Source organism: Halichoeres trimaculatus, unplaced genomic scaffold (genome assembly GCF_033239565.1).
Source record: "Halichoeres trimaculatus isolate MK-OKI-2021-1 unplaced genomic scaffold, fHalTri1.1 fHalTri1_scaffold_16, whole genome shotgun sequence".
NCBI classification, from domain to species: Eukaryota; Metazoa; Chordata; class Actinopteri; order Labriformes; family Labridae; genus Halichoeres; species Halichoeres trimaculatus.
Window position 1 is genome coordinate 1058194 of NW_027437194.1, and position 19051 is coordinate 1077244.

The 19051-nt window shown below is 40.1% G+C and overlaps 1 protein-coding gene across 1 annotated transcript in view; it reads right to left on the bottom strand.

Annotated features, from left to right (window-relative positions):
* The window catches only part of adamts6 (ADAM metallopeptidase with thrombospondin type 1 motif, 6), a 99426-nt gene that overhangs the window by 15380 nt on the left and 64995 nt on the right, over nucleotides 1-19051 (bottom strand). Inside the window, exons 17-21 of the mRNA XM_074691111.1 lie at nucleotides 13306-13429; nucleotides 12613-12693; nucleotides 9643-9806; nucleotides 4233-4371; nucleotides 1220-1349 (exon numbers count right to left, since the gene is read on the bottom strand). Of these exons, the coding sequence (XP_074547212.1) occupies nucleotides 1220-1349; nucleotides 4233-4371; nucleotides 9643-9806; nucleotides 12613-12693; nucleotides 13306-13429 (638 nt within the window). The remainder of the gene's footprint in view (nucleotides 1-1219; nucleotides 1350-4232; nucleotides 4372-9642; nucleotides 9807-12612; nucleotides 12694-13305; nucleotides 13430-19051) is intronic.

Sequence of the window (19051 nt, forward strand, 5' to 3'; positions counted from 1 at the left end):
AAATGTTTTTATCAGTGCATCCCGAGTTACTATACAACAGAGGCAACGTCTGTCAAGTCCGTCACAGAGCAACCAGTGCTTTGGAGTTGGTAGCAACCAGACTGAGAGTCACCAGTTAGCAGGGTCACACTTTACACTGAAACACCAGTGATGTCTGCGGGTGAATGATTAAATGTGCCGTCTATCTGATCTGGTTTTCTGGACGTAGTTTTCTGATTCTTTTCTTATGAACCGGGTCTCAGACTCAGCAGTCTGTGTAGGGATGGGAATTGATAAGATCTGATTCCCTTATCAATTCCTGTTGTGAATTTTCTTGGTACAAAAAGTATCTTTACAGGTTTTCTGTGTCAACAACATTTAATTGAGTTTATACTGTAAGTGAATAAAATGTAATTGGTCTGAGTCTGGATATTTCTGGGCACAATTAAACAGAAACAGGTCAAAATTTCACTCAATGTGACGTTGATGTACTGTGTTGTAATATATTAATAATTGAAGTAGGCCATCTAGTGTCTGAAAGTGGTTATAGCAATGGTTTAAGTTGTTTGGAACCTTTCAGTCAGCCATTAGCCTTTCATTAGCCTGTTAGCTTTAACATTTGAAATTCTCAGTATTTTTTGCGAAGAGTTGATGTGATATGTTTCTGTGATGAAAGCTGAAATTCTATTCTATTATGCTAACTGCTAGCATATTAATGCAGTTTCCCATATACGTTAGCATCAAGCTTGTGCTGTTTTGTTATTTTGGTAAATAAGGTGATTTATACCATGTTGAATGTACTGAATATGAATCTCCTGAGAGAGAGTGATGAACATTTCTTTATGAAGTCAGTTCTTCAGGAAAACTTCAAGCTGAAAATCCTGAATCAGAGTTTTCTTGGGAAACGTTAGCTAACTGCTAAGCTAAGCTAGCTGCAGCAGGCTAGTCGACGTAAGGCAAATTTTCGAGCTTAAGTCTGGGAGCCCTGGCCACAGACCATAAGGTGAGGTAAAATGCAGGTTAGTCAGTTAGCATGCTAATTCAGCGGGCTAAACAACACAGATATTTACAAACTGGATCTATACAAAGTTGCCCGGTGATGTCCTGCTAACCAAACGTTATCCCTTCCTGTATCATATCCAGATGTTTCTTTGAGCTTTCTTTGTAACCCAAATATAAAAAGATGATCATAAAATGAGTGAAGTGCTGATAAAACCCAGCAGGACTCAGAGCTACGTACTCTGGGGGACAGGGCTCGGTGTTGCAGTCCCTCTGGTTCTCGGGGGGTTTGCTCTCTGGGTCGCAGTAGCTGTTCTGAACCACAGAGTTGTCGTCCAGCCTCTTACACACCACCTCCTGCTTCTGGGAGCCTGCAGAGGAAGAGAGGAAGACACAGATCAACAAGAGGAAGCAGCAGCGTTAAAAACTCCTTCCAGAAAACATGGACGCCGACGGCCTCGCAGTAAATCCAGACGTGTGAATTCCTGATTCCTGCAGGACGTTTCAGCAAATCACTTCCACAGAGCAGGGAGCTCTTTGCTTTGGCCTCTGATGGAGAGAGCCAGGGCTACTGGATCAGCGTCACACCTCCCACTGTGTGTGTGAAGAAAATTTACCAATCTGAGTTCAGCAACGCACAGGGATGAAGTGTTTTTAGTTTTATCTGAGGAAACGTTTCATCCTAACTAAGGATGAGGACCTTTCACTGGAGGTGTCCCAGACCGATATTGATATCAGATATCGGTCTGATATCAGCAAAAAAACAAGTATCGGTATCGTATCAGAATGTATCTAAAATCTCTGATATAAGCAGTTCCTGTTACCCATTGGTTAATGATAAATGGGTCAGTTTTTCCTCATACCTACTGTTGCTGACTACTGTTCTTTGTTTGAATAATATCACTGAATCAAGCCTTTTCTAACACGACAGACACACTACAGAATGAGTAATAAAAGTATGCATGTTTAATGCTGATATCGTATCAGATTAATATCAGCCAATACTCAATGCTGCAGTATCAGTATCGTATCAGGAGTGAAAATGTATTATCGGGACATCCCTACCTTTCACATTAAAACAATAGGGTACCGATGCCCGGCAACGGGCATTAGGTATTGGTACTCACCGGTACTCATTTTTGCAACTTTTATGTGCTAAAAATGTTATTTTTTACTAATAAAAATCACAAAGATTTTTAATTTAACATACATAATCTTCATATATAATCTCTGCCTGTTTTTAAATCCCTTCTTAAGACCCACCTTTTCTCCCTGGCCTTTGATGCACAGTAGCTGGCGATTGTATGATTATCATTATTATTAATTAATTTTATTTATTCTATTTTGCTTCTTCTGCGTTTTTATTCATTTTATTTTGTTTCATGTCTTTTATATTGCTCCCTGTCTTCTGTCTTCTGAAAATGGTTAACACATGAAGTTATAAATCACTGACGTTTTATTTTATGGTGTTTCTCCAAACACGTCTCGGAAAGTAGGGCTCGTTGGAGGCGGATGGTTATCATGAGTCAGGCTGAAAAGATAATGCAGACAAGGGGAAAAAAAAGAAAAAAAAAAAAAAAGGAAAAAAAAAGAAAAAAAAAGAAAAAGAAAAAGAAAAAAAAAGAAAAAAAAAAAAAAAAGAAAAAGAAAAAGAAAAAAAAAAGAAAAAGAAAAAAAAAGAAAAAGAAAAAAAAGAAAAAAAAAAAAAAAATATATATATATATATATATATATATATATATATATATATATATATCATGAATCAGTTCGAGAAACTCGACTTTACGTCGGCGTGGTCGAAATATCGGTCAGGGTAAAGGTGCCCACGCACCTGAAAAATTTTGTGTTTTATGTCTATTCTTTTATCTTGTATCTTATTCGTTCTCCTGTACAGCACTTTGTTTCAACTATGGTTGTTTTTTAAAGTGCTTAACAAATAAAGTTGGACTGGAAGTTCTGCAGAGTATCAACCTGTAAGAAACTCTGCATGGTGACAAATTTTTTTATAACTGACAGCATAAACCTGTAATGTTCCAATCTTATTTTAGTGGAAATTGTTGAACAAAACAATAAAATCATTATGTTTTAACTCAAACAACCAATAAAATGTCCTGAGTTTTAGGTCTCAGAGCAAAAAGCAACAAAGGTTGGCTGTCAGAGCTTCCTGGAGGTTTATAAGATCAGTTTTATATGTAAGGATGGACCAATCACAGAGGAATCACCGTACTGCTCTACAGAGAAGAGTGATCATATTTCTGTTACGTTTCCCCGCCCCCCAGGACCAGCTTTGGTATCCGTCCTCAGAGTCCAGCATCCATCAGGCTCTAACTCGAAGCTCGGCCTCAGACGCTCATTCGATTACTTTGGATCGATCCTGCAGAGGCATGTTTACAAAACAGGACGGCCATGTGTGTCTCCATCTTCAAACGCCTGCTGCAGCCTCTCATGCTTATTCAGTCGAGCTCTTACTAAATATTACAAACCCGTCCAGGCCGCATTTGACAACTGGGAAGAGACGCTATTTATTGTTACATGAAACCCATCGCTTTGGGTCTAAAAGGTTTGGTTTAGTCATTCCTGAGGCCATGGTCGACATTTCACTGCGGTTACAGACTGAAACCTGGGGCTCTGTAGGAAGAGCGGCGGCGTGAGTGTGTGCGGCGCCGCGAAACCAGAAGCTATGCAGAGCAGCTCATTCACAGAAATTACAGCATATTCATTACTCCGGCTGAAATATGGAAAATATACATATTGAATTTATTAGAGGCTGAAACTCCAGCTACAAAGTAATGATTTTGGAAACCAATGGCAAATTATGATACTGGGTTTCCACACACAGCTCTTCAGCAGTTGTGTAATTACTGGTTGGGGAAGATTTACTGAATGACACCACACACACATTATATGAGGCATTAAATATTTGAGAAGGTTAGAAATATTCAGAAAGAATTTAAACACCCGCAGCGTGTTTTGGTATTCAGCAGCGAAACGCTCAGAGGGATCGTTTCGCTGGAGGAAAGCGGGAGCTCGATAAACGTTTGACAAAGAGACTTCTTTGTCTTAAACACCTTAAATCAGCAGCTGGAGACAAATGAAACTGGACTTTTATTGAAGCACAAATCTGCTTTTCTTGGGAGTCCAGAGCTGCTGCTTTTAGGTCGGTTTGCTACGTCAGAAAGGAGGTGTTTCAGGTGTGTTTCAGGTGTGTTTCAGGTGTGTCTGTGGGTGCAGGAGTCAGCTTTGGAGTCACTCACCTCCAGCGCAGGTAGCCGAGCATTCAGACCACGGCAGGTGGTGCCAGGAGAAGCCCACCTCGTTGTCTCCACTTCCTGTCCGCTGGATGGGCACGTTGAACTTGTAGCGGATTCCCAGGTTCTGCTCCTGGAGGAGGACCTGCAGAGGAGGAGGAGGACAAAGAGGGTGAGGATAGAGGAGGAGGAGGTGGGAAGTGTTTGGCTGAAGGTTTGTTGTTTGTGTCCATCTTTACTGCTACTGAACGTTATGATCTCCAAAAGTTGACAAAGGATGTTTTATTTCTGTGCCACAACAATTTTTTCCCAGGATGCAAAGTGACGAGTTAAAGTCTCCTTTCTAGATATCTGCCTGATCCTAACCCACACTTTACAATGAGATTATCAGCACCAATATCACAGGTTATAGGCTATTCCTAAATGCTACTTCCTAGCTCTCTGTCCGGATTGACTGAAGTTTAGCAGAGAGAAGAGAGATCTGAGTTTTTCTCTTTCTGTGATTAATGTTGTAGTGATGGTGGACACTGGAGCCTAACTGTCAGACAGGAAACGGACAGAAGAGCAGAAGAAAGAGAAAAAGAATCAGAATCAAGTTTTATTCCCAAGGACATTTGCACATTGTCTTGGTGTATTGGTGCTAACAATTAAAAAAATAATGAAAATGCAGGTAGAATATAGAAAAAGTTAAGATATAAGATATCAAAATATGCAAAAATATATAGAACAAAATAGTAAATTAAAATAATAATAAAAAATAAAATTAAATAATGTTAATAAAAAAATTAAATAATATTAAAAATAAAATAATAATAAAAAATAAATGAAATCAAAACAAATATATATATGGGAATATTTACAGAAAAATAAAATAATTATAAGTATAAACAGGAAAGAGATAGAGCATGGGCTAAAGGCTAAAACACAAGCTAAAGGCTAAAAGGGATAAACTGTTTGTGCTAATGTTCATTCCAACCTACAGTCAGATTAAATTAGCTCTGATTGGCTAGCGCTACATATGGACAGCTGCTAAACCACTGTACCAGCTAACAGTTAGCTTGTTGCCATGTTAGCCTATGGATACGTCAGAGCACCAGGCTGCCGATAGTACCACATATAGCCAGCTACCACAACGTTAGCTTGTTGTCACTTTACTAACAACAACGCTACCTAACTAAACTGATAAATACCTTACCTCGTGACGTTGTATCTGGGAAAAAGTTGACTAAAACAAAGGAAATTGTTCCAAACAAACACACGCCTGGCTAAAAGTCACATCTTTACAACAGTGTGTTTGGGACTTCAGGCCAGAAGGTGGCGCTGCAGCACATCAAAACAAAAAAACTCCTCACAGGATGAGTTTTTTTTTTCCTCTCCAAAGTGTTGATACATTTACAACTGTCATGCACTTGAATTGACAGAAAAAGTAGAGTTTTCCTGAAATAAAGACTCCATTTCCCATGAGCACCAAGCAGAGCTAACGTAACCTGGCTCTTCATTTTAGTGATAGACTCTAAAGTTTGAACAGACCACTGCAGAATAACTGCTGATTGTGGGTTGGAGTCAACATTAACACAAACAGATTAGCCCTTTGAGCCTTTAGCTTGTGCTCTATCTCTCTCCTGTTTCTAATTATAATTTATTTATTTTTCTGTAAATATTCCGATATATATTATTATATTTTACTTTATTCTATTTTATTTTGTTTTATTTTGTTTTATTATTGTTTTATTTTATTTTATTTTATTGTTTTATTTTATTTCATTTTATTTTATTTCATTTTATTTTATTTCATTTTATTTTATTTCATTTTATTTTATTATTGTTTTCTTTTCTTTTTCATTATTATTTTTTTCCATATATTTTTGCCTATTTTGATATCTTATATCTTAACTTTTTCTATATTCTACCTGCATTTTCATTATTTTTTTAATTAATAGCACCAACACACCAAGACAAGTTCCTCTTATGTGCAAATGTACTTGGCAGTAAAACTTGATTCTGATCCTGTTTCTCTTTCTTCTGCTCTTCTGTCCTTTTTCTCTCTGACAGGTAGGCTCCAGTGTCCAACATTACAACAAAATCAATCCAAAAAATCCTTTTCTTCAGGACAAAGTTCAGATGTTTCCTCTCCCTGTCGGCCAGCGTGGTGTCATCAAATACTCAGGTCAGGTCATAATTCTGTTGTGGATCAGAGATGTTTCCATCTCACACTCTTTTCACTCGGTCTGATTATGAAAACACTGATGAGGCTTCTTAAAGTCAGTTTGTAGTCCACATCACTGGGACTGTGCTGGTTTCATGTCGGCGCTGGCTGCAGAGGGGGGCTGAGGGAGCTGGGTTTGTAAGCCACAGAGAAATGGTCAGCGGTGGAGCGGCCGGTTACTGCTCTATTCCAGTGGTGCTGTGTGGTCTGGTATTTCCAGCGTGCATGTCGAGGCAGAAAACCGCCGAGTATTACGACAAAGAAATGCTCGGTTGCCTCACAGTGACACAAACACACAGACATGCAGAGTGAGACGTGCTCTCAGACAAAACATGTTTCAAACTCCCAAATCCAACGGCTTCAAGCCCAAAAACCACCGGACGGACAGACGGACGGACGGATGAGGGTTAATAACCAGATGCTGAGCAGCACGACATCACCAAAATGTAAAAACACGTCTGAGCAAAGGACGCTGAAGCTTTGGCTGCGTCTCTGACTGTTTAGTCTCCGTGTTTTGGTTTACTGTCAATGCGCTGGTGGTGTTATTTCTGGCTGCAGCAGGCAGCTGGAAACCTTTGATTGGCGTGCTGAACCAACAGTTATTTCCATCTCCAGCGGAGAATGCAAAAAGAGAAGGTGCTCTGTAAACTCCACCACGCTGCCAAATCCCACCAGCTCCTCCGATCACCACATCTGGCCCCGGTGTTTAGACAACAGGAACATCCAGCTCAGATTTGGTATTAACAGTGTCTCAAATAGCTCTGTACCATGTGGATGTGTGCAGCCATCAGATTTCTTTTTGCAGTTTGAGCTCATTCTGATGGTTTTATGGTCACATTTTTGCCCTTTGGTTCATTTTTACCATTGTTTTTGTGTTGATTTTGACTTCAGCAAGAGACTATTTTAAGGTTTTAAGAAGAAAACACTACTTTCTGGGGAACAAACAGCAAACAGGCACATTTAAAGACTTGAAAGTCAAACAGGAGTTTTGAGTGAAGCAGAAATTTCTCTCAGGGTGGTGGAGACCAAAAACAGAGCTAAAAGAAGGGGAAAGTTGGGCTTAGCCTCTTGAGTTGGGGAATGTTATATTAAAGTTGATAAAAGAGGTTTATTTTAAGTGGTTAGGATGGATTTAGTCAGTGAGGAAGCAAACACAAGAAAGGTAGGAGGACAGGAAACAGTTAGGACGAGGTCTAGTTTCATTTCACCCTCAGCTTTCATCGTACAACACATTAATCACAGGACTACAATTAACCATCAGAAAAATGTTTTTTGCTGATGCTGACGCAGCACGTAACACTGCAGGAAACTGATACTGGTCATCAGGGATCAGAGACACCCGAGGGATAGGTGAACTGTGATGTCATCAGTTTGTATTGAAGGACTGAGGAGGTTTGACCACACTTGAGTCCGTTTTTCCGGTTCGTTTTTTTGATCCGTAATCCAAAAAAGAACCATGGCCCAAAATGTGTAGAGAAAATTTGTCAGAAAATGCGAAAATGTGAGCCTACAGAGTCTATAAATAGTCAAAGTACCCAGGAAAAATGCAAAAAAACAAACCTGTTCGGAAAAAAAAGCTCATTTTTTTCAGCCTACATCATAAATTTGTTTATTTATTTAAAGGTAATTTCTCCCCTCCGTGTCAGCTTGCTATTAGCTGGAGCTGCTACGTGAGACTACGACAGGCTGTAAGTGTGAGTGACAGGGGGAGAAGCTCCACAGCTGTAGCTGTAGCTGCTTGTTGGTGAAAAGAGAGAGAATCTTTAAACACAACGCTCGTCGTTTTTAAGAAAGATAAACTCTCTGGGGATCAATAAAACCTCTGGATCAGTCCAGAACAACTGCCTGTAAAACTGAGAAGATGCTCTGGTGGAGGGTTATACTTCAAGATCTCTGACTGGTTCATTTCACTGTCAATCAAAAAGGGATTCAGCCTCAGACAGATCATCCAATCATCATGCAGAAGCCCAGCGTCCAGGCCAGCCCACTGCCTCATAGACCCCCAGAGACGCTGAGCGTCCGATGGGCGGGACAAAGCCCAGCGTTTATCCAATGACCGTCCAGTTTCCACAGTGGAACAACCCACTCTACGCTTCCCTGCTGAAGTCAGAAGACGCTCAGCGTCCGACTGTGTTAAAGCGCTGAGACGCTGCGGAGATGAATGAGAAGGAGGTGGAGCCAGTTACCTGTGATAGGAGCTGATTCTGAACTAAAGATGAAGGAGTTCTAGCTCAGATTTTATCAATGAAATGTTCATACAGCAGAACATATCAACACTTTTTAGGGACATTTTAGGGGAAGCTGAGCTTCTCTTGCAGTCTTAGAGCAATCACCACTGGTGTGCAAAGACCTTTATTTATTTAACAGAGCATTAGCATGTGTTAGTTTCACAGTTGGTGTCAGTAAGAGCTGCTGGTCAAATGTTTCCCTCTTTGTAAAAGTTTGGACAGCTTTGCTTTAAGAAAACGCTGATTCGACTGTGTATCACAACACGGAAATACAGTAAAACCCTTTTTTATAAGACGTACTTTATATCACGGCTTGTTTTTTGAAGTTTCTCAGGGAGAATTTCCATCAAATCCAGTAAACTCACAAAGTGCAGCTTCAGAGCATCTTTTTGCACCTTCCTGCCGTCTAACAGTGATGGTGACCAATTCTGCAAAACTTGACCACCCACGTCCAGCGGCCATTTGTTGTTTACTTTCCTTTCTGAGTGCCATCATAATCACAGACCTTTGTTGACAACTTGATTCAAAAGCTAAAAACTGGCCACAAAGGTGAAATGGTAGATATTTTAATCATGCAAAAGACTTCTGTGCTCCTGAAACAAGGAGAGCTGAGGCTTTTTAAAGGTTCGGAGGTGACGCACAATAAAAAATGTGTTAAAGCACCAGAATGTTGGTCTCCAATACTCACAGTTTTGGGTTTTTTTTAGTGATGAATTGGCAATTTAATATTTACTATCTCTGTTTTATTGGATTTTATTATTGTTTCATTTTTTATCTTCTTGGATTTTGAATTTTAGCATTTTAAAGAGTAGACTTTGAAATTTAATGAGCAGTAAGTTCTGTCTGTTCCCATCTTTGATGACTGCTCTCTGCGTCTTTGATGGGGATAAATAAAGTTATTTCAATCAATTCAACTGTCAAAGCAAACTTAAAGAGTGACATTTTTTTAAAAAAAAGTGGATTTAATTGGTGTTTTCTGTACCATGACCACCAGGTTTTCCGTCGTGGCTCCGAGCGCCTCCAAAGACTCGGGCTCGTCCGTGGGTCTCTTGTAGTGGAAGGCCGTCCCTGCGATGTCGAACTTCCTGGGCCAGTCGATGGTCCACGCTCCGTTGATGTAGTACTCGTCTCCTTCGGCTTTCAGAGCTGGAGGATCAGAGAAAAACAGAAAAACTCTGAATCCACAGAGACGGGAACGGTAGCAGAGACAACAGGTGGAGACAATCACCACCACCATCATCATCATCATTTTCAGTCCCTGTGTCGTCAAAGCCACTTTCATTCCCTGGAAAGACACAGACACGTGCCCGTACATGACGGCTTTCATGTGTGCAGACATGTACATGCGTCTGATTCAGGAAGAGGGGAACACACTCCTCAGGTGAAAGCCTGGACGGCGCTGCTGAATACCGCTCTGTCTGGTTGTCAAAACAAAGCCAGTCTCCAAGCACAACAGATCTGAAAATATCCACTCTCCCCGCGCTGAAACGGGGCCAAATTGAGGAGAAAGGATCCAACCGCTGGCTGTTCTGTGTCTCTGGCTCGTGCTGCAGATTCCCCTCTGCTGTATTTACGCAGATTAGATGAACAATAGTTTACTCCTCTTTAACGTATCACGATCCCTCGGCGTAATAAAATCAGCACATCTGGCTTCGATTAAAAGCATTGTGATTTCGTAAGCTTTATAAGCAGTCTGCGTTTTTATACCGTCTCACTTCGTTTATGCTTTCATAAAACATATAAACCCAAACTCTGCTGACCTAAATAGCTAAGACACAGACAATGCAGCAGAAGAACAAGGCTTTTCCAATCAGAGATGGGGTCAGAGATGCAGCAGCGATCTGCACGGATGGGAAAACGGCTCCAAAAAGCCCAAATCTGGCTCTTTAAAGGGAGATATATGGAGGTTATATCCCCGTAATCCTGGTGGAGCAGGCAGCTGTCACCACAGCCCTATAAATCTGATGCAGCTCTCTGCTTCAAAGTGTTACTTAAGCCCTCCATCAACACCACGGGCTGTAAATCCAACGCGCTGTCACACGTCTTTCTCCGCTTAATGAAAAGACACAGAGCTGCTTTAATTGAATCCGGTTGTTTGATTGTTTTGGGTCTGATGCTGCCCAGTGTTGCAAAAAGTTTTTGTTTAGTCTGGATCAGAGCGGATGAGGCTGGTGCCAAGATGGCCATCGCATGTGTGAGGATTCAGGGGGGTGCAGTTTACGGCAACAGGAGATGAAACGGCGAGAAGACACGACAGAGATCCCTGAAACAGAGCTGAGCTGATCGTAAGAAACAGGATGAAGCTGCAGATCAACATCCATCAAATCAAAGTGTTATAAAATCAAGAAACATCTTCAGGTCACATCTCAAGATCTACAAACGAAGCCGTCCTGTTTCTTCTTCCTCGAGTCAAATTTGTGATTTATGAATTGAGCTGTAATAAAACAAATAAAACGCTGACTTCACTGAATTTCCTTCCTGAATGTCTCAACCAAAAGTCACCGCAAGCTAATCCTCCAGCTCCAACCCCAGTTGTCATCAAATGTCGACATCAAAATTTGAGTAAAGTTGAATTTATTGACATTTATCATCATCCAACCATGAACGTCTTAAAAAGAAAACTCTAGTGCCAAGTTATTTGGTTGATGTAGAGATTTTTCTACAGGATACGTCTGAAGTCCGGCTGTGAAATACAAACTGATTTTGACACAGTTTGCTTCGTTTTGAAAGTCTCTGGTGTTTTTAGGTAGTTTCTGGTCACGACTTCCTGTCCTGCTCAGTCTTCCCTACGCTGAAGCCGTCACATTAAGGCTGCTGGTGTGAAGTTTGGGGAACACAAATCTTATGATTCATCCATGGCACCGTGAACATGGGGGCAAAGTTTTACAGCCACTCCAAAGTTGAGAATGCCAAAGTTGAAGAGCCATCACTGCTCTGTTTTTGGCTGTAATCAGCCACATAGCTCCATGCTCAAGCTTCCCATCTCAGAAGAAGACAGACTAAGTGTCTAGAGTTCATTTATCAGGAAATGTTCCAGCTACACTCAGTAAAACTGTGCATGTGTGTGCTAGTCACTTCACGGCCGACTGCTTTTCCAACTTTGGACAGTCCAACAGAGGGCTAGCCAATAGACTGGTCCTGAATCCAGGCGCATTACCAACCATCCTCCAACAAACCTGGGACCCTGGAAATGTGAGTATTTTAAATGCTGTGTGCTGTGGAGCAGATGGAAGAGCTTTTCCTCAGTGTCCCCCCTGTCTCTGTGTTAGCTTCAGGATGCTAACTTTAGCTGCAGTTAGCCTGTTGTTTTAGCCTGTAATGTTACGGTAAACCAGCTTCTCTGTTTTCTAAACATTGTGCACTCGGAGCTCGTGGCGCCGCTCTCAGTGACGTGGAAGAGCGGGGCGGTATCAGCGGTGGCTCATTTACATATGAAGGCCACGCCCACTAAATCAGAGCGTTCTGAACAGAGGGGCTATGAGAGCCTGGAAACAATGCTGCTGTGCTTGATTTATTGGCTTTTTGGACCAAAACATGTTACTACCATTTCATGAAGACATCAATGATCCAGATTAAACTGCTGAAAAGGAGCAGGATATGGTTTATACTCTGGGTACCATGAATATCTAACCAAAAATTCAAGATTAATTCCAGCTTTATGAGTTTGGCTAGAAAAACTGACATATTTGATCCGAGAATCCAAAATGTCAATATTTTTTCCCTCATGAATATCAAAGAAAAAACTATAAGACAATTTATCTTCAGGGTCTTTACCCACCAACCCATCCATAGCAGCAATATTAAAATCAAGATTGGCCAAAATTTCCACATCAGTGCATCCCTCCCATGAATATCTGGACGATTAAAAAGTAACAGTTTGGTTTCTTGAATATTTCCCGTTGGTTCATCCTGGACTTAAAATCAAACTGGTCGTAAAGAGGCTTTCACTCACCGATATAATTCTTAGAGATGGCGACTTCCTTGATTTCGATGTGGACTGATCCTTTGGGGATCTGGACCACCTCCATGTATCCTGTAAGACAAAGAGCAGGGATTATTACAGTGTTGTTCCTCCTCCAGGATCTCCTTTCTACGAGACGTTTGTAGCATCAAAGAGCGGGCGCTGAGTTACAGATCATGTCAGGTAGGAGCACCTATAGGATAAACTCCCAAACACCCAAAAAGGACAAAGCAGGAGGACAAAACAACCCCCTCCTCTTTCTTTTTTACAGGCTCCTGGACACACACATGCACACACAGTATTTTTAGATGGTTTACTGGCCATACCATAGAAGGAGAAATATGTTTTCTGCTCCTGCTCTCTATAGAGCAGTTCAGGCCGTAGCCAAAACCAAGTCCTGCGTCTCCTCCTGGTTTCCTCGCTCCATGATGTAATTAATGGGAAAATAATTATGTTTTGATCTATATTCTATCAACAGAGCCAGAAACCTATGCTCTGCTGGCCCGTGACAAACGCAAAGGAGTTATATTTTCATCAAGATTATCTTTGAGATGTTTTGGCTTTCGGACAACGAAGGAGGAGGAACTTTGAGAAACTTTAGGACTCAGCTGCTTCACTTTGATTTAAAGACGGATAAAGACGGCGGAGCACGAGGAGACAAACAAACAGACTTCCTGGATTTACCTCCTCGTGGTAGCGACTCGTTGAACAGCCCCTCCGTCGCCTCGCAGGTGCTCCCGTCCCCTCCGCACACACGGCATCGATCTTCTTTTGCATCAGAGCCCAGGATGTTGTCGCAGCCAACGTGCTTGAAGCCAACAAACAAAGTTGGAGAATTCAAGTGAGCGTTTATTCGACTGAAGACTGGAAAATGAATTCAGGACTCAGCAACATTGTACTCTGCAGATTGATACGAAGGCCAGATCCAGAGGCAGAGCGAAAACACTGCATAGTTTTAAAGCATAACTCTCTTTGTTGGCCGCAGTTAGGATGATGTCACCAAAGTTTAACTACTGCTGCACGATCATCTGCTTTTTTATCATTTCCCAAGAGTAAGCACTCACAATAAACTCAGTTTAAGAGTCTGATTATGCTGCAAAGTTTGTAAAGATTATGTAAATCTGTGAGTTTTACTTCCCTGATATCAAATTTAAGTACTTCTCTGTATTTTATTCTGTTATAGATGAATGACAGTCACATTTTGATGCAACTTTTATACCGTACTTGGCAGTTTGGCTCTGTTCTGGGAGCTCCCTGCCTTTCCACACACGTATGTATAATACAAAACCCTGAGGAAGGGAGAGCACACCTCTCTTCTCCTTTATGATTTTCTTTTAACCTTAATTAAACCAGCAAATTGAGACCTGATGAGATTAAAAATCTTTTTTTTTCAAGAGTACCCTGGCCAAAAAAAAATCTATGTGCATAAATGTGAAGCCAAGGCAGGTAGAGCATCAGCAAAGAGACTCAGGGCACAGAACAGAGCGAGCATCAGCAACTTTATGTATGACACTGATAAAATCAGACACAGCAGAAAAGGAGGTGCTGAGGTGGAGGAGTCAGCTGACAGGAGCTGGTGTTGAGAGTTGCTGATGCTCTGTACGCCGAGCTGGACTCTGTGACCTGCCTCAATTTAAATCATACAAATCTGACGTCCAATTAAATAATTTCTTGAGGTTTACGTCTCTAGTATCATAAAGCAGTGTTTCTCAAATTGTGGTCCGCCAGTGCCCCCTAGTGGTCCGCAACAACCGTGAGGAAATTGTGTTTCTTTTTAACGGAACATTGGAGAAAAAAGAAGGGAGTGGGGGGGTGGGAGTTGTTCGGCTGCTACACAAATTGATCAAATCTACAAAAATTGGTTCATAAAAATTTTGAGTAACTTAATTTAATTATTCAAGTATTTAAATACTTGAATGATATATCAGTAATGTAGTTATAATCAGATTTCCAGGTCCATTTTCTCTCTCATTCTGAAAAAATAAAAAAAATAAAAATAAAAATAAATAAATAAAAATTAATAGAAAAAAAAACATACACAAAAAAAATTAAATAAATAATTTTTAAAAAATTGAGGGACTAAGTACACTTTTTTACTCTAGTCACGGTTATTGGAAAAAACACTTGTTCTGAATAAAGCAAACTAAAGAAATAAAATGTATATTTTTAATCGTACAAATAATTGGCATATTAACCCAATTTTCAAAATAATCGATAGTTGCAAGTTGTATGTGTATGATTCAAGTTTATAGTAGATCAGTTTATTCTCTGAGGTGTTGTTCTGGGGCTGTTTAGCTCGTGGTGGTCTGCAAGATTTTTCTGGGGGGATAAGTGGTCTTTTGGTCTGAAAAAATTTGAGAAACACTGTCATAAAGGACGTTCTTGCTAGATTTGAGCGGTTGCCCTCCCGTTTCAAAGGAAGCAGTTCACTTATCTCATCATATGAACAGAAAAAAACAGCAAAATTCCTGTTTTTGCTTCTTTAAATCATTGAAATCAAACATACTTTCCATTTAAATTTATTTTTATTTTATTTTCTGTAGTTTTTGTAATTTAATCCTTGCACATCCCAAACTAACAGAAATACCTTTTTACCATGATATCACTGATGAGATTTTTCACATGGACTGTAATTGGTCCAATTAAAAAAGGACTTTTTGTGTTTCAATTTTCTTTTAAGAATAGAGTTTGATTATCATTATATAGCCAACGAGATTTTACAGTGTATCTGGGGAAAAAGCTGCCAATGAACCAATAAAGAGAGATGCTTGTGTCTAACTGTGTTTGGGAACTAAACAAACTTAACATCAGTTGCTAAAAAAACTCAGAGCTCCTCTTTTAAACACTCCCTGATGTATGAAAAGTGCTCCTGAAGTCTCCAACAAAAGCCGAATTTACTCCATCACCAAACACTTTACGGAGCTTCTTCTCTCGACTCGAGCAGCACTGTATCTCTGACCTATTTCACTTTCCATCCGGGGAAGAAACGAGGCTTTGAGTGCTGTTAAAACCCCATGAACTGTGGAGAGACGGCCTGACATGATGTTGTTGTTTTTATTTGATTGGAGACAAATATAAAAAACGAAGCCAGCAGCAGAAATCAGCGATGATGAAGAATAACTTGGCAGGTTTCTGTTGTTATTAACGGTGATAAAACATGATGAACTCTGAGTGTTCGAAGCAACAGATGAAAACAGCTGTTAATTCAGGGCCCACATGGAGCCAATAAAAAGTAACTAACTAATCAGACTAACTCGATTTAGAGTTATTGCCACATCGTTAGTTGATTGGTAATGCCTGGAGCGTCACACTGTGAGGGTTTGACTGAAGGGAGGATCTGTGTTTTTATTACCCTATGATCTGCTCCATAAGGGGTGATTTTTGAGTTCATGGAGCTCGAAACAAACACAGAAAGTTAGAAAACTTCACCGTTTATAAGAATATACAGCTTTATATCACTAATACAGTGGGGAAATAAGTATTGAACGCGTCACCTTTTTCTCATCACATTTATTTCCAAAGCTGCAATTCAAACAAACTTTCTCCCAGACATTGGTATTAACTCAAATAATCCACACATGAAAAGAGATCACAACGTTCAGGTCCATAAATAATGATGATGGTGAATTAAGAATGATAACACAGGAAAAAAGTATTGAACACACTAACTGAGACTCATCTAATACTTAGTGGAGAAGCCTTTGTTTGCAGTGACAGCTTCCAGAAGCTTCCTGTATGTGGCGGTGGAGGGCATTGCCTGTTGTTTTCTCTGTAACAATTGTACCTGCTGCCTCCAAGTCTTTCTGGAGCACTTTCAGGGTGGTCCTTGGCTGGTTGAGTCCTCTTCTGACTATCTTTCTGACTCCCTGGTCAGAAATCTTCAAGGAGCTCCTGTGCGTGGCCTGTTGATGGTAAGGTGGTGCTTCTTCCACTTGTGAATAATGGCCCCAACGGTGCTGACTGGAATATTCAGGTGCTTTGATATAAGTCTGTAACCAGTTCCATTCTGATGCTGAGCTACAATCAGGTTGTGAATGTCTTCAGAGAGCTCTTTGCCTTTACCCATCATGAGGTGTGTGCTATTTAACTGCTTGGTGAAAAAAACACCTTTTTTATAGGACCATCAATTTGCTCTAGCCCAGCTGATGTTGGTTTGCACTAATTGGAAGTTCAAGTAATAATTACTGACAGATTTCAGGTGGTATGGAGCATTTCCTGTCCACAGTATTCAGCCTTTCCATGGTGTGTTCAATACTTTTTTCCTGTGTTATCGTACTTAATTCATTATAATCATTATTTATGGACCTGAACGTTGTGATTTCTTTTCATGTGTGGATTATTTGAGTTAAAACCAATGTCTGGGAGAAATTTGGTTTGAACTGCAGCTTTGGAAATAAATGCAATAAAAAAAAATTTGACAGGTTCAATACTTATTTTCCCCACTGTACATCCCTCTGATTCCAACACAAGAGTTTTTTCTGAAACAGACAGAAACAGACGATGTGTCAGGGATGTTTCGGTTAGGGATAGACTGATATTTAGCATTTTGAGGTGCAACAGCCTTTTTTATTAATTATTTAAATTTCAGCCTGTGTCATTTTGGCTCCTCTCTGTCAGCAGTCTCTACTCTGTCTCTGGCAAGTGTTGGAGTTCATATTATCCCAAATTTTGACGCCAATATTTTCACTTTTACTGCAAGTAAATATCAACCCTGATATTGGTTATCGGCTTCACTGACTACCAATAATCGGTATCTGGCCTGGAAAACTATATCGGTCTGTCTTAGTTTTGACTTTTGCACAATAAAAGAACGGTTTGTTTTGCCTGTGACTCTGCAGAAATAACCGTTTCATCAGTCGTCGTTAAAGCTTTGGACGACGTAACGAGGAGGATTACTGTTATCACTGATGCTCCCACTTTCTTAAACTTCATCACCATCCCTCCTCTTCCTCTCTGTTATTTCTGATCTCTCCTCTCAGTCTCTCCAGACTCTCTCCAGACTGCAGCGCAGCTCTGAGTGTTTCTGAAATCCCGCCAAGCAGACGGTGTACCAGAGATTTATCACAGCGTGGCAGCACCTCTGAAATAAAACGCTGGATCCAGTCTGGAAAGAAAAGCTGCAACGCTCCTCTGGTAGCAAATATTCCACCTCTCAGGATCTCTCTCCGTTAAAGCGCACACCGTGTTGTGTTTTTATTTTAGAATCAGAGTACTGTTGTTGGCGCGGACGCCGCGCGCTCGTGCCAACGGTACGGTCAGGTGGAAGTCAAAGCAAATACTTAAAGCGAGGGAGCAAGAAGTTATTTCAGCTGCTTTTTTGAAAAAGGCACAAAAAATGACACACACACACACACACACACACACACACACACACACACACACACACACACACACACACACACACACACACACACACACACACTTAGCGCTGTACAATAATGATTTATGCTCATGAAAACAAAGACAGAACAAACTGCCAGCTCCTTTCAATAAAGAGTTTTTATGCTCTCCATTAAATCAAACATATATAAAAATGTTATTCAATCCAAACAATGATTTTTGTTTTTTATTTACTGCCAAACAATCCCGCTCCAGGCTGCAGAGCGCTGATAAGAGTCAGAAAAAGAAACGCCAAGATTTCATTGTTCTCATTTGGAGAATGGTGAAGTTTAGAGTTTACACAGTTTGTGTCTGAAACTCACACAGAGGACGAGGAAACTCTGCTCGGCCACAGAGATTTCACTGATGTTTAAGGGGCAGTTACTGACAACTTTAAGGATGTCTTAGAAACCAGATGGATTAATTATGGCACTGAGGAAGCGACGCCTAAAAACTGCAATCTGGGATGTCCACAGGCTGCTGTATGAAGCTGAAGCTGTACATTCTGCAGAAACTCAACAACCCTTCCAGCTGATGTGTTTAAATCAGGGGTCTGCAACCTTCACCTTCGTAGGAGCCATTTTTCCTCAGCTCACCTGGATTAAAGTCATTCAGGAGCCACAAAATCTACTTTACCTTCACAAATCTAGAGATAAACTATCTAAAAAGAAGTTGTTCAAATTTCTAATATTGTACATGTGATGTTTTAGATCTCTTTTTAGTAAAAAATGTTGGAAAAAAAATTAAACATTCTAAAATTTAAGAAACTGCAAAGAAATTTCAAAAAGTTGCAAAATTTAAAAAAAGAAACAAAGTTAATTAGCAAAAAAGAACTAAAAATTTTGCAAAACAATGTGTCATATTTGAAAACAAATTCAAATTTAAAAAAATTGAAAGAACTAAAAAATATGTGAAATATTAAAAAAAAATGCAAGAATTTCAAAAACTTTTAAAATTTAAAAATTGTGCAAAAATGTCAGATAATTTTGAATTTTCATTATTTCTAAGAAAAGGAAATTAAATTTAATAGGTTTGCGAAATGTTCCAGCTA